The sequence below is a fragment of the Sabethes cyaneus genome, chromosome 1, assembly GCF_943734655.1.
Source record: "Sabethes cyaneus chromosome 1, idSabCyanKW18_F2, whole genome shotgun sequence".
NCBI lineage: Eukaryota > Metazoa > Arthropoda > Insecta > Diptera > Culicidae > Sabethes > Sabethes cyaneus.
The window spans coordinates 139,029,090-139,049,107 of record NC_071353.1 but is presented as its reverse complement, the minus strand read 5'-3'; the positions used below and the strand labels follow the sequence as shown (position 1 = coordinate 139,049,107).

At 40.1% G+C, this 20,018-nt stretch overlaps 1 protein-coding gene across 1 annotated transcript; it reads left to right on the top strand.

Moving 5' to 3' along the window:
- The first annotated feature begins 3,745 nt into the window (after positions 1-3,745).
- LOC128745163 (zinc finger protein CG2199-like) lies at positions 3,746-5,568 on the top strand. Its single transcript, XM_053842176.1, has one exon. The coding sequence runs from the start codon at positions 3,963-3,965 to the stop codon at positions 5,346-5,348; it is 1,386 nt and encodes a 461-aa protein (XP_053698151.1). The 5' UTR covers positions 3,746-3,962; the 3' UTR covers positions 5,349-5,568.
- Positions 5,569-20,018: the final 14,450 nt, after the last annotated feature.

Below are 20,018 nucleotides of genomic sequence, written 5' to 3'. Positions count from 1 at the left end.
CTGAAGGTGGTGGTGAAAAACATCTATCCGGTGAAGCAGTAGGCTCGTAAAGCCTACTTGACGCTGGATGGCAACGAAAGGTTACGTAGGACTACGTAAGTCTCTTTGTAGTGATAGTGGCATGTATCCGATCATTTCAACTCAATTTTAATATATTTAACAGTACCGTCTCAGCCGAGCCGATCTCATGCCCTCAACCTAGCCGACGACATTGTCTTGCTCGCACAATGCGGAAACGATATGCAGAGCAAGTTAGATTACCTCTCCGAGAACTCCCAGGCAGCAGATCTCACAGTCAATGTAGCGAAAACAAAGTCTATGGTAGTGAACACTGACAATTCCACCAACCCACCAACTCCCAGTAGCCGGACAACAAGTTGAGCAGGTAGACGCCTTTCAATATCTTGGTAGCCAGACAACGCCCGATGGTGGTGATGATGATGGTCCCATCTCATACCCCTACAACGGTTTGAGCGAGACGATTTATCTATTAAGATATTTATGTAATAACAATGTAGCCAGATGCAAAAGCAAATAACGAACTGGCTTCTAATGCAGACATATCAAACTTTCAAGTGAATATCAACATTTTCAAAAAATGTCCAAGGCTCGTCCAAAACTTTTTCAACCCGAAAATTATCTGGACATGATTAGGAATTGAATCTAATATTTAGCAGCACAAGCTGGTCAGAGTTGGTTCTAGATAACGATCTAGATCTACGACGGAGATCCTGCAGAACTTTGGTGCTCGATATACAACTCCGCAACAAAGCGATGGTATACGAGTTCCAAAGTCCACAAGCAAACCCAAGCCTATCCAGCTTCCGCTCCAAACCCTTTGTTCAGGACTTTAACCTGATCATTCAATTTCCAGATTGAGTATGTCTGTATGTGTAGCCTTCTCTAAACTTTTTTAATTAATAATAATAACAATTTCAAATCCATCATCATCAATGAACATGATAACTTACTATATCCACTAAATATACAAAAAATAACTAAATATACAATCTTCTAAAATTAATAAAAAAAAATTCATCAAATTGTGTCTATAAGGTAGATTTTATGTGTGAAATGCAAAGCCTTTTGAATTCCGCCATTGTTGCTGCACGTTTTATTTCTCTGAGCATCGAATTGAAATAATTTATTCCTTTGTACAAGAGTTCTGTGATCTTCCAAACAAAAAATGTGGCGTTCTTGCATCTTCCGCGTTTCTAGTGTTGTACGAATGCAAATCTCTTCCTCGTTCAATTCGGTCACACAAATATCGAGGTACCATCCCGTTAAGAATTTTATATAGAAACACCATTATCAAAAAATAAACTCTTTGCTTCACAGAAAGCCATTGCAATGCGTCCAGCATAATATATGAGGAAGTGTATCTATTCCATCTTAAAATTAATCGCATAACTTTAATTTGCAAGCGCTGCAACTTCAATATTTGGGTATCGTTTGCAAGGAGCAGGATGGATGAGCAAAAATCTATATTTGGTGAAATGATTGACTTATATAAAAGAATTTTACTACTAATCGTTAATTCATTTTTTAAACGGCACAAGACACCGTACTTTTTCGCCATTTTTCGATGACATTATCAATGTGAGACTTAAAGGTTAACTTGTCATCAATGGTTACTCCAAAATACTTAAGTTCATTTACGCGGTCAATAGTCTCACCATCAATTTGGGTATAAAATGGGGAAGGTAAATGAGGAGCGTCCAATATAGCTCTAGCCATCCCAAGCCCCTACCTAGCGCCTCCCCGTGGCCATACCTGGTAATGCTCTATTGAGTAGCCAAGCTAGGAGGTGCGATGCTGGGTGGTTTCCGGCTGCCTGACTTCAAAACCGAGGTTTTGGGCAGACGGCGGAGCCACACGGCCTAGCTAATTGGTAAGCCTAATGAGTTATTTTAATTATTTTTTTCGTTTTAGCTTATGAAGCATCTACTGCTATACAGTAAAAACTTTGGCCAAAACGAGTGTTAATACTGCACATGGATACCAGAATGAAAAATTCAATTTAACTATTAGAAGCACTTATGAAACTTCAAAGGACGCTACTTTATTTCATACGAAGGACTGCTGGTGAGATTGTTCTATTTTTACCTATATATATTCCACATTTCATCTTAATATCATATTATTAACAGTGTTATTATAGAAATCATAAATGTGGAAGGCTGGATGAGTGGATTGCCAACCTGAATCCTTAAGGTTTGAAGCAAATATGGCACTTCTCAATTTAAAACAAACAAATCATCACGTGGGTTAAAGTTGGTACAGCGAAATTGATTATTACATGGAAGGATCCTAATGCTGGAAGGCGACTCTTATAACCCCGGAATGCGCACAAGTGCCTCTGCTTGTGGGTCCGCCTAATCCCTTTTGGCCCTTCTGTAACAGCATTAGTGTGAAATTCATTTGATAATCAAATTCGGATCTACTGTAATTCTACCCACATACATTGGCAAGTCCTTGAAATGATGGTGGCTTTCTCCTACTACTACTACTCAATAGTCTCACCATCAATTTCATCGTTTACGTCTGGCTTGGAGTAATCATATATTTTGTCTTGCTAATGTTGGTCTTAAGCTGTTTAAATTTTAACCAATTCGAAAGATAATGTAAATCTTGGTTTAAATGTGTGACAATTTCATTAGGGTCCTTAGCCGCAATGAATAGAACAGTGTCGTCCGCAAACAAATTTATGTCACAGAACCGTAAAACTCGTTTCATGTCATTGAAATACATTATGAACAAAAGGGGCCCCAACACACTTCCTTGCGGTACACCAAGTGTGTTGGCAAGGGAATCAGAATTCAAATTATCAAAGTGAGTTTTCTGAGTTCTGTCACATAAATAGCTTTCAAACCATTTATATGCCATTCCTACAATACCAAATCGCTTCAAGGTTTGTAACAATAAGGGCCTAGAGATTGTTTCAAACGCGCGTTTTAGATCCAAAAATATAGCAAGAATAGTTTCTTTAGCTTCGATTTTTTCTTTCCATTTTGCTAGCACCAGATTTAATGCAGTTTCACAAGAGTGTTCCTCTTGGTAGCCTGATTGCTCTGGAATTAGCAAATGATTATAATTTAAGTAATTCATAAGCTGGCCTTTGACAACAAGCTCTAAAATTTTTTCTAATGTGTGAAATATGTTAATAGGACGGTACTCTTCGGCTTTATCCGTTCCATTAACTTTGGGAATAGAAATCACAAGTGACTCTTTCCAAACTTTAGGCACGTGCCCAGTTTGCAACGATTCATTAACTAGGTCCAGCAAGTCGTGTCCAATGACATGAAAGCAATCTTGTATTACTTTTGCGTTAACATTGTCGATACCAGCCGATTTCTCTAAAGAAAAACAAATATCCTTCAACTCTGCAAAAGGCAAATCTTCAACTCTGCAAATGGCGGTCGAAAATTTCCGAGTGTGTTGTGTTTTGCTTCCACGCCGCAGCGTTTAAAAGTGTTTTTGGGCGGGTTTTTTAATTACAAAGTCGATGATTTCGTTGCAAAAAGTTAGCGGAAGTGATAAACTGCCAACTGTTGTAATTGTTGAGAGTAATATTTCGGAATCTGCCGGTGAAATTACGTTATACCGCAAACGCGTCTATTTTCCCTCTGTGTCACTGATAGAGAAGCTTGCATATTCCATGCAAAAGTTTGGTTGGCTGATGCTGGCTGGGGAATCCGGTAAAATACGTGGTAAAATACGGTGGTAATTCATATGGAAATATCGTATACAGTGGTCAAACAGGAGAAGTTACAGAACAGCAACATTACGTGCAGGATCCCAATAATATTTATCAGCAAACTACTGAACTTTCAGTTGAGACATTAAAAGAAAACCATTTCCAGGAGCGGGATAGCATTATAGTACACGAACCAGTGGAAGATAACGAAAATTTAGATTCCGAAACATATAAGGGGGAACAAGTGGAGGTAATTCCGGTAGCAATGGAACAGTTAGAAGCCGAAAGAAACCACGATGAAGCGATGGAAGAGTCTCTGGAAAATCACCAGCCGGAGGAGGCATCTTCTGCGCTAGACGTTGCGGACCCGAAACCAACCGAAGATCCGGCAAACGATGAGAACAAAATGGAAGAAGACGAAGAAATGAAAGAAGAGAGATTAGAAGAAGATAACGAACTCGAAGCAGATAATCAACAGGAAGGAGATCAGTCCGAAGATAAGAAAGAAGATAAAGTAAAAGCAGAGGAAAAAGATAAACCTAAAGTGCGCCGCAAAGACGGAGAACCCGCAGATTTGGAAATATGTCGGGTGTGCACTTCTAAGGAAAACTTATCCAATATTTTTGATTTTGAATCTTCAATAAGAATTTGTGACATTATTATAAAAATCTGTCCGACCGTTCGGATAACAGAAAGAGACCATCTACCGCATAAAATTTGTCAAAAATGCGTAGAAAAAGTTAGAATCGCGTTTGATTTCAAGAACACTTGCGAAAACACCGATAAGGAACTTCGAAAAACATTGAAGCGTGCTTATAACAAGAGTCGGAGAACTACGGATTTTGTAATCGTAAATTGCCCTATGTCAGACGAGGAGGAAAATGAAGACGAACCGCAGGATGATGATGAATATAAAGTTTCTCAGTCGGAAGTCGAGTCAGAACCAGTTACGTCTGACGATAGCTTTGAGCCAGCGAACAAAAAGAAAAGGACACCGAAAAGACGGGGCCGTAGACCGAAATCAGAATCTACTCCAGGAATTGTAACTGGCGTTAAGCGAAGACGAGGTCGACAACCAGGATTTAAACTAGCAAGTCCTCCTACTGCATCGCCAGCAGTCCCTCGTCGCGGTCCAGGTCGCCCTCCAAAATCAGCCACGAAAGCAAAATCCCCAGGAATAGCTAATGTTGTCTATATTGAAGCGCCAGAAGCAAGCTCATCGGACAGCGAAGATGATAAACCGATTAAACAACGCAAAACTCACGATTGTACGAAGTGCGACGAAACTTTCAAAACCGGCGTCGAACTAAAGGAGCATCTTCAGACCCACAAAGGCGACTTATTCCCCTGTACCAAGTGTGAGAAAACCTTTAAATCAAAGGTTTATCTGTCTAATCACTTGGAACGGCATGATCAGGATGATAAAAAACGAGCGGAAAAGATGAAGGCCAAGGAACTCAAGAAGCAACAGCAGCGGCAAAAGGACATCCAGAAGCGTCGCGAGTCTGATTCCAAAAAACCATTGTCCTCAGGGAGTGCAGAAAAGAAGAAAAAACTGGAACAACCCTCGCCGGCCAACAGCGGGAGAGATCTGTTTAAATGTGTCGCACCGCTCACTTCCACCTACTGGAGCGACAGTTTTTCGGATTAAGAAGACCGGACGATCGAACAGGTACGGCTCCTTCGCTGATAAGCACTGTGCGTTTGGACAGCAGCGAGCGCTAGGTTTACTTATACATGGACCGGATGTATATTTGGGAGAGTGCCATTTTGATCGTCTACAGAGAGCAACGCAAGTTTTATAAAATTTCATCTAAAAGTGATATTTGCTAGCCGAAAAAAATCTGGAAATGGATTGGATTATTACACCCCGCGAGTCCCTATATGCGTAGCACTACTGTAGCCTGTAAATAGTACTAGTTTTGCAAAACAAAAATGTCAAATTTATGTTTTATTAAGGTACTTTCAAAAAACATTAGCCCCTAAGATTGCTTAACAAAAAGATTTAGGATGTAGCTTTAGGGCATTGATTCAAGCGTTCTATAAAGGTAAACAGATGTGTCACAATAAGATCAAAAAATCTTTTAATTTTCAAAAGGGTCAGATTGATTTCAATTCAACAGGATAGCAGCATGCTGAGCATTCAAATGAAAACTTCTCAGCTTATTTTCGTCTACTAACCCCTAACAGATAAGCAGGTAAAGCACAACTAAGATTATAGCATAATCAGTGGTAATAGTGGTACCGCTAGCGTTTTTTTACTTTTCCTTATTAATTTGAACATAGGGTGGTCTCAAAATCCAAGATTTTATTGTGCAATGCCCAGCAAAGTGAAGATATTTGTCATGGCAAAAAAAATGAGAACACAAACACTGCAGAGCATTCACGGACTAATATTATTTTACAGTAAATTGTAAGCATCTAATTAATACTTGTAAGCGGTTGAATTCGTTTCCATGGACCGTAATCAATAAAGTAATAGGGCGAAATCCGTCAAAACTTATATTATTAGAAATCGGCTGTGTATTCGTGAGGTCCACTGACCAAATCAATACTTTGATTGATCAGCTGAACACTATCAACAAAATAACTGTTGAATTTATTCGCTATTACTTGACTCGATTGTTCTTCTGTGCCATTAAAAGTTATGGACCGCGGAGAATTATCTTTACTTTAAATCAACTGTTTTAACATTTTACATAACTCCTTGCTGTTATTTTGATGGTGATGGGGGTGATTCGACGAGCGGGTAATGAAACGAGTGGCACGTTTTTCCGTAAAAGTATCCAGCTCCTAGGCTTCGCAGATGATTTTGATATCATAGCCCAGAACTTTGAGACGACGACGGCAATCTACGCCAGACTAAAAGTGGAGACTAGGAGGATTGGGCTAAAAATAAATGCGTTGAAGACCATATACATGAATGCAAGAGGCTCAAAGGAGACAAATGCGCGCCTCCCACGGACGGTAACCACCGTTGACGGCGATGAACTAGAAGTAGTAGATGAGTTCTTGATAATTGGGATAGCTGGTGACCGCGGACAACAACATTAATAAGGAGATTTGCGGCACATTAAAGCTGGTAATCGGCCCTACTTTTCCCTTCGCAAAATGCAGCGACCAAAAATCTACAATCTACGAAATCGATAATGAACAAACCCCTTATTAGTCCGGTCGTTCTTTATAGACGGACTTGATGCTGCGGCGCTGCTCTCGAAGGACATACGTGCTCTTATCGTATTGGAACGGAAGGTGCTGCGGACGATATTTGGCGGAGTACAAAGTGAAAGCGGAGAGTAACGGAGGCGTATGAATCACGAACTATACTGCTTGAAGACAGTTCCATACATCATTATCATACATCAGACGAAAGTTGGCATGAAAAGGGATCACAAGTCGACTGTGACCGCGTGAATGCGTATATTTTCTGCATCCAACTTGCACTTCAAAGACGATCATTTCATGACTGTTTTCCATATACAGTCAATCTGCCTCTTGTCAACGACCTCTGCATCAAGAGAAGCCTACAGTAAACTAGAGAAAACTGAATTGAAGGGATGGCCAAAGTAACTCAGTAGCTTACGAGTACTTGTCATCAGTAAACCAACGACTATAGTTTTGATGGAATTACCATCATCAACAAGTGTTGTTGGTCTAATGATGCGAGTTATTGAGTTATTGGCCATTGGCTTCGTTTGTGGGGTGACTGTCAATCAATTGACTCACAGTCATTCACTGTTCCAAGCAGTAAAGGAAAGTTGAGCGAAACGAAAATGTAAAAACAAGATCAGAATGCATTCGTTTTGCTGCACAATCGGAGGTATTACTGCACGAAGGGCTGGCTGTGCTAGGCATAGCGTTCGTATTCTACCACTAAACGGACGGCATGAAATTGAATAGGCAGATCGGTAGAAGCCCAAGTCGATCGACTACGGTGTGCCAGACACTTCGTAAGGATGCCGGCTGAAAGTGCGACGAAAACGATTCTCTTCAACAAATCCACCGGCATGGCACCAGCAACAGCCCAAGCGCTATGGGCCAGAAATTAAAATTTGGGGACAAATATATTTGCGGTTATACGGCATATCTCAGCTCAATGTGGCCTTCGGCAACTTTTTGAATGAAAAAATGATGCATTTTTTGAAGGGGTCGTCCAATATTTAGGTGTTACTTTAACAACAATTTAAGTAATAACTTTTTGAATAAACCTTTTTTCATCTTTTTGGTTTCAAAATATTAAAGATAAACCAATTTCAAGTATTTTTTCCTTCGTGAACCTTTGGAGTTAACGATACCAGAGCAAGACAGGGGTGATATTGCGATTCTCGTTTCGGGTGATTTTGGTTCGTTTCACCCATTCGTTTAACGTGGTCGAAACGAACCAAAATCACTTGAAACGAGAATCGCAATGTCACCCCAGCTTCCCTTTCTTTACATCCTTAGCAACAGCCAACTCAGTAGTGACAATGCAGTGTTCTTATCCCAAGACTTGTCTAGTCTCGTTCCGCTTGATCCGCCGCTAATAATAATCAATCTCATTAATTCGTTTTTCGTCACAGCAATAGCACAGACAAACAGACTTAACACTCGTTTTCCATTCTTCCCACCGATTAAACCGTCATTTCAAATTTGGACTTAGTTGGGAATGTCTCCGTTTTGGTCAAAGTGGCGCTGTTTAACGAAAGAAGGGGATGTCCCCCATAAAAAATACTTGCTAGTTCGAGGGATACTCATGTTGCTCTATGATATTTGGGATTGTCGTTCATAGATGGCGCTGGTGTTCAGGCAAAATGTGTGGTACGATAATTTTTGTTGATTTTTCTTCCAAGTGTTATGTCTTTGGTAATAGTTTATGTAAGTTCATAGTAATATTTCTTTATAAAAAGGTAAATTCAATCGACAGAACATGGCGCACTTAATAGCAGAAAGGGTTTTGTCCGGAAAAAGCAGTTACAATATGCTTATAAAACGATATTTTTCCAAGAAAAAAGAGTTCACGCTGCTGAAATAATATGGAACAGCCAATGCACAAGACTTCCAAGAGATAATAAGTTCCAGTCAACACGCATCCATTGATACAATTCCTTCCGCTAAGAGCAAAATAACAATAAATCAAGTTTCAATCACTGTTGTTCATTGAATTGCGCAGGTACAAAACGGAATAACCCGTGCTCACTGCCGATGAGCAGTGATAACTCTTTCGAACAACTTGATTTATAAGCACTTCTCAGTCTCAGTTTGTTACCTATTTTCTTTTTTTCCGTTTTTTCGAAAATACAGCCAGTAATTTGAGTTCACTATCAGGTGTCCTTGATCTCCGTATGGGGAGGCTTCCCGAGCCAATTCAAAGTTTAATAAAAACTTTTTTTTGGTCCATAACTTTTCCGGAAGATGAGTTCAACAAGTTCAGCTGGTTCACGCGAAAAATGGCACATACCAAGCAAATCCAAGGGTGCAAAATAATATGTTTTATGAGCATAATGGGTTGCATTATTCCTCTAACGATGTTATACATTTTAAACTTGACGTGTTGGTTATAATTGCACAATTTAAAATCCCGTCTATAGATTAACGATAACCACAATAAGTAATATAGGTAAAGACAAACAAAGTCAGCAGTTCAAATTTTACGGTGTACACTCTGCTCCGAAGCTATCATGCAGATGAATCCAAATTTCTTCATCGTTTTGTTTGAGCAGTACATTATTAACTTGATGGAGTGTATAATTTATCGGCATTACCGGCGAGAACAACCCCTTCATTCGCGGAGGAGCGACGACGATGACGACGACGACGACGACGGTCGCCGGCCGGGATCCCGCCCGGCCAAAGAAGGTATGGTAATTTTGTTTTGCTTTGCACTGATTGCGCCAAGCGGACTCGCCGTCTGCTGCCACCACGATACGACACGACAGGTAGGTTGTACGTCGCGAGTTCCTACGTGAGACTTTCACTGTACCAAGGCACCTCGTGCACATGCTATTTGCACTTGATCTTGAACCAGACTTGTTGGTCGATTTTAGTGACGATCAATTTGTGCGGTCCGTTAGAGTACCTGGATCGAAAAGTTTACCAGACAGAAAGGTGAAACAAATAAATTAAAATTAGGTTTTTTTAGGTACAAAATTTTTAAGTTTTTATATTTATAATTTTTTTAATCGAAACCCATCAGGCTGAGGACTGCCGAAGTGGTTGAGCATCGTGAGCGAGTCATAACGTGCGAAGATGGGAAATTACTCGATAACCACAGCACACCGTAGCCACACCCAAGAAGACACCGCACGCATTTAGTATTCATCAGATGCATTCGTTGTTGATGATGATCGGTCATGCGAGGTGCCGCATCGGAACGCCTCAGAACATTATCTGAATGCGACGCGTATCGTCTTTTTATGTTTCTCGCGTCAGGATGAAAAATGTACCCTTTTAGCCAGGCGTGTGTGTAAGCTGATGCGTCAGGATAATAAAGCTGCCGCTTAATTGATGGAAGGACAACATTAAACGATTTCCCGGATCGAGACTTTGGTACACTGATGAAAATGACAGCGCGGGATGTTCTTTTAACTTTGCAGAAGTACCTGCTGATGACCTGGTCTGGAATTTAAGACCGGCAGTTGAACTGCTATGGCTGTATTTCGTCTAGGTGTAATAATTATGATGATAGGTCGAAGGTTGGAAGCGGTACAACACCATTTTGAGAGGAGACTGCGAAAGCAATTTGTTGAAATGTTACTCATTGAAAATACCGAATTTCCTTGATTGCACTCCATTATTAACCAAAAACACATAATTAATAACCGCTTAGCAGAACAACGTCACACCGGTCAAGTGCAATTCCACCCTACTTGGTACTGTTCACGCAAAGGAAAGGGCATTCAAATGAATATTCGACACTTACTGTTGATGCATTCCACGCAAAATCGCATGTCGATTCGACCTTCTGGGAAATTAAAATTTGTCGGCGTGCCAATGGTCAGGGTGCAATAAAAAAGTACAGATCATGGTGACTAATCTTGGTACAGATAAATGGGTATCACATATGTTGTCAAAATCAAGACCCTTGTTTGGTGTGGGAAAATTGAATATAAATATGTCATAAACAGACTGGTTATCATTTATCAATAGTTTTCCACGATTGCAACAATTTTATATTTAAAAGTCCGGCAAAAGCTGTCCGGCCAACGCAAGTTTTTTGACACCCTGCAATGAGACGTAATCCTACGTCAATAAAAATAGAACTATTCGAAACATTCTATAACTACAAACTTTTTTTCATGAAGGTGCTAATGGCATACGTTTGTAAATTGTTCGTCGTCAACAGCCTAGAACCGTAGTGACTCGTGTTGTTTCAAACTATCGTTTTCATTCAACTCAATCTTGGGCCATTCGACGCCAATTTCCCAGTCGTCTCAGAAGTCGCAAATCGCTTTCAACCTTGTCGAGCCATCTTTCACGTTGAGCGCCCCTGTTCCTAGTTCCAGTGGGGTTCTTGAAGATAACTGTTTTCGTCGTACTGTTATCTGGCATCCTTACAGCGTGTCCGGCCCAGCCTATGTACTTTCGCCAGATGTGCGATGGGAATCTTTCCAAGCAGTGCTGTAGCTTGTGATTCATACGCCTCCGCCACTCTCCGCTTTCAGTTTCTACTCCGCAGCACCTTTCGCTCGAGCACGGCAAAGACGCGTATGTCCTTCGCGAGCAGTGTCAAGACTTCAAGCCCATAAAGAACTACTGGTCTAATTAGGGTTTTGTACATCGTTAGTCCCTGCGGTGGCAGCCATCTCCTTACTAATGTTGTTGCCCATGGTCACCAGCAATCCCAAATACACGAACTCATTTACTACTTTTAGTTCAGCGCCGTCAACGGTTACCGTCCGTGGAAGGCACGCGTTTGTTTCTCTTGAGCCGCCTTCTTTCATGCATTTGTTTTTCAACGCATTTATGTTTTGTCCAATCCTCCTAGACTTCGCTTTCAGTCTGGTGTAGATTGCCTCCGCCGTCGCAAAATTCCTGGCTATGGAATGAAAGTCATTGGCAAAGCCTAGGAGTTGGTTACCCTTGGGGAAAATCGTGCCTCTCGTTTTGATGCTTACTCATCGGATAACCCACTCAAGAGCGATGTTGAACAGCATGCAGGATAAGCCGTTACCATGTCTCAACCATAGCTACGTTTCAAAGGGACCGAGAGTGTCCCCGATATGCGCACGAAACACATCACTCAAACCAATATAGCTCTGATCAGTCACGTCAGTTTATCCGGAAAACGGTGTTCGTGCATTATCCGTCATAATTGGTCTCAATCGACTGTATCGTATGCTGCTTTGAAAGCAAGAAAGATATTATGCGTGGACACGTTCTACTCTCGCCATTTTTGCAACATCAGGCGGATGGTAAAAATCTGGCCCATAGTTGTGCGAGCCCCCTTGAAACCCACCTGAGAATTCCCTACGAAACCCTGTGCTATCGATGACAGCCGACGTAACAAGATCTGGGAGAGTACCTTATACTCAGCGTTGACAGCGTTGCTCGGCCATGTTTATAAAACTAAGCTGGTACGCGGTCCTTACCAGCGGCTTTGTTGGTCTTGAGCAACCCAACCAACCTAAACTCCATGAGATTCAGCAAGAGATTGATGGGCTGAAAAAATACCGGCAAGGACGGAGTACTAGGCTAACTCTACAAGAATGGTAGAGAAACACACTGTAATGTTCCAATATCATCGAGGAATAAAAATAGACGGGACGGGACAACATTCCCAATATAAGAACCAGTTTCTATTTCACTAAATCTCTGTTATACAACTGAAATATTAGTCACATGTTTTTCCAGCTATTAGCTAAAGATTTAGATGCTAGATACACACATATTTGAGCATGTACAAATTTGGGACCCACCAATTATTTTAATTCCTGTGTGATCTGGTTCTACTAATACTCCTGGAGTTTTCTTGATTTATATTATACAAAAGATTAGACTTCGAAAGTCAAACACTCTAGAGACAATGATGAGGTTCTAATTTTCTATATGGCACAAATATCTGTATGCCTGGCATCTATATTACTCACCTTCGCTACTTATTGCTCATTTTTCACTGCTGGCTACTCACTACTTACTATTGATTATTGACTACTCACTACTCACTATTCACTACCCACTACTACTCGTTACTCATCACTCACTACTCAGTACTAGTAGTAGTACTCAGTGCTCAGTACTCAGTACTCACTACTTACTACTCACTTCTCACTACTCATTAACCTTTTCTCACTTTTCATTAACCTTTTCTCACTTCTCATTAACCTTTTCTCACATCTCATCACTTCGCATTACTCATTACTCATTTCTCAATTCTCACTTCTTGCTACTCACTACCCACTACGCACCGCTCATTACTCATTACTCATTACTTATTATTCATTACTTATTACTCATTACTCACTTCTCATCAGGGATGGTTCGATCACTTTCACTCAATTTTGATTCATTTGGCAATACCGTTTCAGTCGAGCAAAATTTTACAAAGTTATATATGAAACATTTATAGAATTAGTTATCTAATCTAATCTAATCTAATCTCACACTAACGCAGCCAATTCTTGAAGGCATCCTGGAAAATGACGATTACTTGAATCAATCATTTTTCTTGTCAACGGCCAGGTCAACTGCGCAGCATGTACCGCAGAGAGAATTCCAAGGAATCCAGTGGAACCAGAGAAAATACCTAATTCCATTAAACTCCTTGAAATCAAGGGGAAGGAAGAAAGCGTGGACCTCCCGTACCAAACGCTTCCCATATACATAGATAATGATTTATTTACAGTCGTAGGGAGTATCTTTGCTAATAAAGGTTAAGTGATACTCCGGACCCTCAGGGATGAACTAATGGCATTTAGACCAGAAGCCAGGCTGCAATTGGCCAAGGATATAGCGCCCTATTTCGCTCTCTGAAAATAGATTAGTTTGCCAAAAATATTAGTTTAAATCATATAATACTTGAAAATAAAGTCGTGTGGTTTAATGGTTGCCTAAAACTACATTTGTAAGGTTAGGAACTGAAAACCGCACGACCCCGCACCTCCTAGCTTGGCTACTCAATTATACAAATTGAAGTATTTCCAGGTATGGCCACGTGTAGGCACTAGGTAGGGGCTGAAACATTTATAGAATTAGTTATTATCTAAAATTTCGCTGAATAAAGTTTTGCTGTACTTTTTGTATTTACGGTGCTTCAATGCTAGTAGGTCATGAGTAGCTAAGTGAACGTTCACCTTAGATACAAAATATACAGCAAAACCTTTTTCAGCAAAATTGTAGATAATAACTAGTTCTACAAATCTTCTATCCATTCGATCTCCTGTCCATTAGGTCTTGTGTCCATATGCCTACCCGTCCCGTCCACCTGGTTCACCGCGGAACGCCAGTTTGCCTTAAAATATCTCGATTCCAAAAGTTCCTTGGGGTTTTATTTCAGGTTTCCTCATAACTTCTGGGGCGAAACCCTAGTTTGTTGGCAGGGTTTCTGTTTTTGGATACCACTGGCCCATTGTTGGCGGGGTATGAAATGGGGAAGGCAAATGAGGAGCGTCCAATATAGCTCTAGCCACCCCAAGCCCCTACCTAGCGCCTCCACGTGGCCATATCCGGTAATGCTCTATTGAGTAGCCAAGCTAGGAGGTGCGATACTGGGTGGTTCCCGGCTGCCTGATCTCGTAATCGAGGTTTTGGGCAGACGGCGGAGCCACACGACCTTGTTAATAGGTAAGCATAAAATAAGTTATTTTAATTATTTTTTTCGTTTTAGCTTATGAAACAGCTCCTGCTATATAGTGAAAACTTTGGCCAATACGAGTGTTAATACTGCACATAGATATTGTATACCAGAAGAAAAAAATAAATTAATTATTAGAAGCACTTATGGAAACCAAAAGGACGCAACTCTATTCCATTCCAAGGACTGCTGGTGAGATTGTTCTATTTTTACTCATATATACCACATTTCATAAATAAACTAGAATCGGGAAGAGGGAGGGACAATCAGAGCACTTGTTTGAAGCGGTGGGCCTAGGGAGAGTGAAACAGTCAACTTTCTAGGGTTAATCTTGGCCCGATTAACAACACATCGTGGATAATGAGCGGGCTCTTCTCCTCACCTGCTGGAGTCATTCTGCATTAAGACGGTTTATTCAACGATTGACTCAAGCGACTTAGCCCTTGGAAGGAAATTCTCTAAATTCCTGGTATGTGTAAGTGATGTTGCTTATCGACCAATTCCCTTTTGGCCCTTCATACAAGAGTTGGCAAGCATGACTAATCGTTGAATATGTTCAACTCTTTTGAAGTAGGACTACTTCTTTGATTTCTATATTGGGGTGCACTTTAGAAAAACGAAAAGGGAACATGTAACGAAAAGTGGTTATGGTTTGCACGCTTATAACTCAGTCATCCGTCAACAGATTCTAGAGATATTGGTATCAATCGATTGGAAATTTTTCAAAAAATCCATAACAATACAATAGATTCCATGTTTCCCAAACAGACGTTTAATAATTGAGAAAATATTAGACTATATTCATTATTTCATTATTTTTATGTTTTTGCCTTCCCACGCCAATGCTTCCCTAGCACAGATGACAGAAATATATACGAGATGAGCTATGGGTTTTGATTGTATTTACGCTCTATAGAATCCGCTCGAAAATTGTTGAGCTTCAGTGGGTGTTGCTTGCTCGGAATAAGGCATCGAAGACATTCAAATTCACCAAGCAAGACGCCAACAATCCGAAGAAGCCACCGACTCGCCCGCCAGCGAACGATATGGTTTTTGCTGCTATCAATACCCAGTAAAATCAATGGATCCTCGCTGCAAGCCGTTAGAAGTAAATCACCGCTAGCCACAATTGTGACGTTCCAAGGTTGGACACATTTGTGAAAAAGGTTTTGAAATTAGCTGTCGAAAAGCTGGTCCAAACAAAAAGAACAGGCGCTTCCGATTTGTTCAAGGTTGATAAAACGGACGAAAACAATATCTTTGCTAACTGCTGCAAAGGCGGCTCCGATTAAAGCTGTACTACTGGAGTAAATATGCGGGTGCCCCCGAACAAAAATCTACTAAGCCAATGAAAACCGTAGCAAAGGCACCGAAAGCCCCAGAGTCAAAGGAAGTCGTTCCAGCGGAGAAGGTGCCCGAAAAAAACTGCTGCCTAGATGTAAATTTCGTTGATTTGCATTACTAATATCTGGTAGAAAACAATCAGTTCTTTTAAGAACTACTGAATAAAAGTATACGAAGCAGTTAAATTGATTTTTCTCACATTTTAAAGTGATGTTGGCAGGTTAGTATGAGCGTTCGAAGTATGAGCCCGTCAGAAATTACATGTTTAAACTGTATTAAGACAAACACAACTGTGAGTGCACGTCTGCCATGCTCGTTGCCGTGCCATCCCTGTGTTCAAACAATGTACGGAGTACGGTTTCGTTGTACCGCCTTTCTTTCGTGTCTATGATTCTCTGCCCTACGTTGATCCGCCTTTGTTACAACTTGCTGCCATTTGCTCTGGTATATAATCAGAAGTAAGTCGGCGAACGGCATCATTTTTGCATTGGCATTGGTACGGTGCAGAAGCAGAACAGACAGCAGAGAGTTGCGATTTCCCTCACTGGACTCGGCAAACTGGTAAAACGCAGCGCAGCGGATGGAAAATGCTCTGTCCGGTAGCCATTGTCACCATTGCCCTGGGAGGTGTTGTTTCAAACATTCAAGCCATTCTGCTGGCCGGATTTTCAACCACATAATTTACCACAACACGTCCTTTTTAGGACGAACGAATTTGTTTATGAAGAGATGAAAATTTTCTGCATACTAAATTTCTTTACTTAAATTTCCAAATGTCGCTGATTCTTTAAATCATGAAGAATTTCTTCTGATTTGATCTATAAAACGATAAATATGTGGTGACTCACCATGCGGTCTTCTAACTCATGACGTTGCTTTAATCTTATTTTTGCCTTCCCACGCCAATGCTTCCCTAACACGGATGACAGAAATATATAGGAGAAGAGCTGTGGATTAAATTCCCTTTGAATCAAAGTTTGATTGTATTTAATTTACGCTCTATAGAATCCGCTCGAAAATCGTTGAGCTTCAGCTGTTGCTACTTCCCCGGAATAAGGCAACGAAGACATCCAAATTCACTAAGCGAGACGCCAATAAACCGAAGAGTCAACGGATCTTCGTTGCAAGCGGTCTAGAAGTATATCGCCGCCAGCTACAATTGTGACGTTTCAAAGTTGGACACATTCGTGAAAAAGGCTTAGTTAGTTTTCAACAAGAGAAAGCTGGTCCAAACAAAGAACTGGCGCTTCCGGTTCGTTCGCCTACCAAACTTGCTAGCGAGAAGCAAGATTACTAAGTCAATAAAGACCATAGCAAAGGCTTCGAAAACTCCAAAGCCAAAAGAAGTTTTAACGGAGAATGCGGTCCGAAAAAAGCTGCTGCCAAGCAGGAAATTTCTTCGATTTGTATTATTAACAGCTGCTAGAAAACAATCAGTTCTTTTAAGAACTACTGAATAAGTATATGAAGCAGTTGAATTGATTTTGCGAACGGCATCATTTTCGCGTTGTTTGGGTTACAAATAATAATGAGAGTTACGACTTTATCTCCCTGTCCGGATCCGGACACGGCAAAGGTGGTAAAACTCGGCAGCAGCCGATTATTGTTTGGTGTGGAGTGGAAATTACGCCGACCGTGTTGGATTTGAAACATCGATCTATTATTGTCAATTGCAAGGAAAATTGTCCAGTCAATAAGTGCGCAATCGCTCATAAAAGTACTATTTTAGCTTAAATCGTTTCGGTCTCTTCGGCGCACTTATTGCTTGGAAGATAACGAAAAAGTGCGCCGAAGATCGTAACGATTTAATGCAAAATAGCACTTTATGAGCGATATCGCTCTTTGGATGGTACAATTTTACTTGCAATTGACAATAAGCTGCTATAATAGAATATTAAATATGCTAGAAAACCCAAAGTTTGGTCGCGGAAGCAAAGGGTTTAAATTGGTGGGACTGCCCATCTGAAGGACGAAAGTTGACAATGGACACTACGAGTCAGAAATTTGAGAATTAGAGATTAATAAACGGACCTTTTCAGGTCCACCATATAAATTAGCTGAAGAGTTGAAATTATGAATTTCTCACATGTAAGAACACAATTCTTTAATGCGCAACTTGAGCATCTATATATGAAATTCATACAAAAATCACCGGCTTTAGCATTGGGAGACGAATTGCGCTACATTCGTAGTCCTGCTTCAAGCCTGCGCCCGTGCCACTAGGCATGGACCCTTATACTTTTTGACATGATAGGCTCATTGCTATGAACGGATGTTCTGCTAAGGCAGGTGGTAGTACCATATATTCATATATTCACCACTGGCCCATTGTTGGCGTCAAATCACTTCATGTCCTTTGTTCCGTAATGGCAGAATGTCAAATCCAGCCAAAACTGCACGGAATTGGTTAAGTAATTGGTTCGTATTGGTTCAAGAAAGATAGAAGATGGTTTTTAAGACACTCGTTCACATAAATTTCTCGGTTGGATGTTTGCCCCTACCCTATACATTTTTTTTAAATCGGCCTTGGCGTAGGTTTCGTTGTTGTTACCCAATCAAATTTCGTCAGCATCAATGTGTACAGCTTCCAGGGTCGTGTTTTTGCCGTCTTGTTTTGTTTATCAACCCAATTTGGAGTCACTATCTTCTTATAATTCGACAGCAGACGTCTCCTGTTCATGAAGATCCTGCTTGAAAGCGCTGACCACTTTGTTTGGAGTCTCTGCGGGTCCTGGCTTTCAATTTTTTTCTCCAAATTAGACTTGCTGAATCTATCAGCAAACGTTCCCCAAACACGAAGACAGTCGATCAGAGTTTGGATTGTAACACGCTCCTTACGAATCAATCTGTAGAAGCATCTAAAACAAAATGAGATCCAGAGAACAACATCAGTCTTTCACGGGTCATTACAGCCGGTATAAAATATAACAGTTTCTACGGGTTCATCACTTTTGAGTTTAAACATTAACATTAAAAATTATTAACAGTGGATGTCATCACGATTAGGTTATCTTTTGGATTTTGCCCAAAACTTTCATCTAAAAATAAATTTCGGCAATCTTATTTCATTGCATGAAAGATTGTGATTGACTCGATCATGGATAAGTGACGCGACCTGGAAGACAAACGCATTTGCAATATTTTTGCGATATATGACCGACTAATAAACAACAAAATTATGTACTTATTTCTATAATAAACATATTGACTAACTAGTCTTTAGTGTGGATTGTTGTTTTACATTTTTCCAATATTTTTAGTTAAATGAAAATTTTGTTAAATCTTCATAAGCCTTTTCCTGGGGACCTGGGATTATTCAACAATATTTATGAGTAAAAAAATGAGTAAAAAACTTTTGGTTCAAATTTTCAAAGAAATAGTGGAAGAATAAACTGTGCAAAGGCTTTCGGCGATACCGTGCCGTATCGAAATCCGTACATCTAAGAGCTAGACAATTTTAAATAGTCAATATAAAATTATGATATTGTAATAAGCAATTCGTCATATTTTCTTTTCACAGTATAATGCTCATTTTAACGTTATTTGGAATAACAGGAAGCTAAAATTAATCCTAGTTATAAAAAAACGAGATCGAAATGTGCATCTCTTGATTCAAAATCCGTACACTTTTTTATGCCTGATTCAAAATCCGTACACCTGTGACTCAAAATCCGTACACCATGTTAAAAATCAATCAAAGCCCGCATAATTTTGAATCTAAATCCGTGTAAGCTTGATCGAAATGAGTTTAAAGTTTGTGGCTAAATTGTTTTTCTTTATTTGACTAATTGCTTTATAAAATATGCTTTTCTCGATAATTGACGCATTGTATTTTAGTCCTGCTCATCTAAGAATCGTTCACACGCACAGTAGCAACACTACAAGGAATCAATCTTTTTGTTTTTAAGCCAAATTATGGGTAATTGTTCATTTTCGGTCGGAAAGTTAAAATACCAGGTTTGGTACTGATTAAATATTGCCTCTATCCATCCCGCTTGTAACAAAACCTCGTTTGTGTTAAATGTTCTTACATTCTTTTCCTTATGCCTCAGGAAATATTAGGCTTAGAAACAAACTTTTTTAACATTTTAGAGTAAATTAACTTCACTTATAAACAATATATAACATTTTTTCTTGATTTTTGTTGCAAATTATACGGAAAGCTGAAAAATTGCAGAAAAGACTCCGGTATTTCGAGAGTACCAATTC